This window comes from Camellia sinensis, chromosome 7 (assembly GCF_055761805.1).
Source record: "Camellia sinensis isolate YWXY chromosome 7, ASM5576180v1, whole genome shotgun sequence".
Classification (NCBI taxonomy): Eukaryota; Viridiplantae; Streptophyta; class Magnoliopsida; order Ericales; family Theaceae; genus Camellia; species Camellia sinensis.
Window position 1 is genome coordinate 37,423,930 of NC_138967.1, and position 3,115 is coordinate 37,427,044.

Sequence of the window (3,115 nt, forward strand, 5' to 3'; positions counted from 1 at the left end):
CCAATTAGAGGCCGAAGTAGGGCTCTTATACCTTGCTTTTAAATTGTAGCACGGTCCACTTGATCAGTGCTTTAACCCCCTGTTTTCTACTTTGCAGACTTAGGTTACCCAGGCACTCCTGCGTGTGCTCAACTGAGCTTCTGAGCACGATTTTTGCGCCGAGATAACTTATCCGTAATTTATACTACAAATGGGTAAGTATAGGTATTTAGTCGAAACCCCTGGTGGCATGGCCGAATTTAGGCAAGATTACCAGATTCCTGATGATGTCCAACTGGTGTTGGCCAAGAAAGATGCTACTCCCTGGGACAATGAAGGCTTCGTCCCTTTTACCCTTCAATCCATAATAGAAACCGGACTACGGTTTCCTGTCCAACCGCTAATCTGCGAATTTCTTAGACAGACTAGGTTGTGCCCCACCCAACTGTCCACCAATACATATCGTATTATAATGGGAATAGCCGTATTAAACCACCAAACCGGACTAAATCTTGGTCTGGCCGAGATCTTTCATCAATACTCTATTGGCTCAAAGAATGCTGGGTGGGTCTATTACCTTAGAATTCGCCGCCGCCGAGAGAAGATAATTAAACACACTCCGGACAAAGATCTTAATGATGATGATTTCTTTTGGGTCTCTGGGAACTTTGAGGATTTTCAAGCTCAAATTCCTGGCCGACCTATAAATTGGAAAATGGGAGAGCCTGGTAATTTAACTTCGGTCTTCTTCCTTGCATTTTATTTCGGTTCTTCAGTCCATTGACCGAACTAACACTTCTCTTTTTTTGCAGATTTTGCCCACCTCCGTTCTCTATATAGTTATCCCAATCTTGCAATTTTGCGAGCCGCACTACGGTGCCAAGAGAGGAGTTGGGCTAAGCTTCTGAATTTTGAGCCGACCTACCAGTATAGCGGTCGCCGAAAAGCAAAGGTAACCGATTTTCTTCTTGAGGAAGCACCGGAACCGGACCCAACTTTGCCCGAGATAAGACTTGTTCCATTGACAGCTGAGGAAGAAATGGCAAAGAAGAGCAGAGTCAGGGCCCTTCTAACTTCAACAACCAGAGGCGAAGTACAGCCATCCATCGAGGCGCAGCCTGCCGTAGTGGCCCTTCCTTCTCAGCAGCCTTCTTCATCTCGGCCCTCCAAACGCGCCCGAACTACACCGGCCGAACAGCAACTTGTTGATGAGGTTGAATCCCTCCCGCAAAGTCCTCAACCTTCCCCCCAACCGGAGCAAACTAACCGACCTGAATCTCCGAAGTGGGCTCCGCTGCTGACCTTCAACGACCGAGATATCAAGGCCACTGACTCGGTCGTGGCTGAAAAAGATCACCAACTGGCTTTTAACCTGGCCAAAAGTGTGTGCCTCCCTAAGGACATGGAGCACCACTTGAAGCAACTGAACACCGAAATGAAATCAATTCGGTCTGCTTCCAAGTCCATGATCTTGGTAAGTAGCTCTGTCTGTTTTTTCTGCTCATATTTTCCAACTTTTATTTCGGCTGAAAAGAAATTTTTGTTTTGCCAGGCCTTACAAAAGAACAACATTACATACAAGAAAGTTCAAGAACTCCGCAAAACCACAAGGCAGGCGATGGCGGAAGCCGAAGCAAAGTCGGCCGAACTAATAGAAGCCGAAAAGAGAATGGCCGAGCTACAAACGGAGAACGGCCGTCTTGCCGATCTAGTTAGTTCGGCGGAAGCGGAGAAGCAGAAAGCAGCCATCGTTATGAAGGACAAGTATCTGCGGGAGTTGTTGAAGCTTGAGAAGAGAAAGGACGCCGAAATAAGCGAGCTAAAAGAGAACATGGAGGCGGCCGAAAAGGAGGGGTACAAGCGAGGTTACAAGGAGGCGGAAGATGCCTATGTCAAACAATGCGACGCCGCCAAGGAGCTCTTCTTCAAGTGCGGCTGGAGGGCGGCTGTGGAGAAGCTCGGTCATGATGAACAGACCGAGGTCTTTGACCCTCCAGCCTACTTTATACCGAAGTCCCTGGCGGCGTATGCAGACGCCTTGCAGCAGGAGTTTCTGGAGGACTCAGACACTGATGACTCCTCTGCTCCTGAAGACATTCCGGTTGATAATGTGGACCAGCCAGTTCGGTCGGAGCCCGCTGTGGAGGACTTGACAGTTGATCTTCCCAGGGAAACCGTGATTCCAGCCGAAGTGGTTCTCCCGATTGTGAATGAGCTCCCTCCGGAAACCGGTCTGCGAGTTGATGGTGACGCTGCCTTTGACGCCGAGATAGATGAACTTTTTTCTTAATTTTGCACTCTGTTCTTTGTAACCGAACTAAGTCCCTTTGTAATGACTTTTCTTGCAATGAAAATTTTATTTCTCTTATTCCGGTTGTTGTGTGTATGCTTGCATTTGTAGTGTCTTCTATTACCCCAACTTCTATTTCGGTTTTGGCTTTTTAATCTATGTTTACCAGCCAACCACTCTTTAGCCGATATACTTACTTCGGCTAAGGAGTACAAAGTGTTTGGTTAATTCCAGCCAACCACTCTTCAGTCATGCACTTACTCCGGCTGAAGGGTAACAAGAGTTGGTTTATTCCAGCCAACCACTCTTCAGCCGCACTTACTTCGGCTGAAGAGTAACAAGAGTTGGTTTATTCCAGCCAACCACTCTTCAGTCATGCACTTACTTCGGCTGAAGAGTAACAAGAGTTGGTTTATTCCAGCCAACCACTCTTCGGCCATGCACTTACTTCGGCTAAAGAGTAACAAGAGTTGGTTTATTCCAGCCAACCACTCTCCAGCCATGCACTTACTTCGGCTGAAGAGTAACAAGGGTTGGTTTATTCCAGCCAACCGCTCTTCAGCCTTGCACTTACTTCGGCTGAAGAGTAATCAAGAGTAGGTTTATTCCAGCCAACCACTCTCCAGCCATGCACTTACTTCGGCTGAAGAGTAACAAGGGTTGGTTTATTCCAGCCAACCGCTCTTCAGCCTTGCACTTACTTCGGCTGAAGAGTAACAAGAGTTGGTTTATTCCAGCCAACCACTCTCCAGCCATGCACTTACTTCGGCTGAAGAGTAACAAGGGTTGGTTTATTCCAGCCAACCGCTCTTCAGCCTTGCACTTACTTCGGCTGAAGAGTAACAA

The 3,115-nt window shown here is 47.6% G+C and overlaps 1 protein-coding gene across 1 annotated transcript; it reads left to right on the forward strand.

The window, feature by feature from the left end:
* Window positions 1-1,290: 1,290 nt before the first annotated feature.
* On the forward strand, window positions 1,291-2,434 carry LOC145794631 (uncharacterized). Its single transcript, XM_082877040.1, has 2 exons — window positions 1,291-1,453; window positions 1,532-2,434. The coding sequence occupies exons 1-2, from the start codon at window positions 1,382-1,384 to the stop codon at window positions 2,267-2,269; spliced, it is 810 nt and encodes a 269-aa protein (XP_082733166.1). The 5' UTR covers window positions 1,291-1,381; the 3' UTR covers window positions 2,270-2,434.
* The last annotated feature ends 681 nt before the right edge of the window (window positions 2,435-3,115 follow it).

Excerpts from the sequence above, each read along its gene's own strand:
- LOC145794631 (XM_082877040.1), top strand. The coding sequence starts at position 1,382 with ATGGAGCACCACTTGAAGCAACTGAACACCGAAATGAAATCAATTCGG. Across the intron at positions 1,454-1,531 it reads CTTCCAAGTCCATGATCTTG|GCCTTACAAAAGAACAACAT; the intron begins GTAAGTAGCTCT and ends TTGTTTTGCCAG.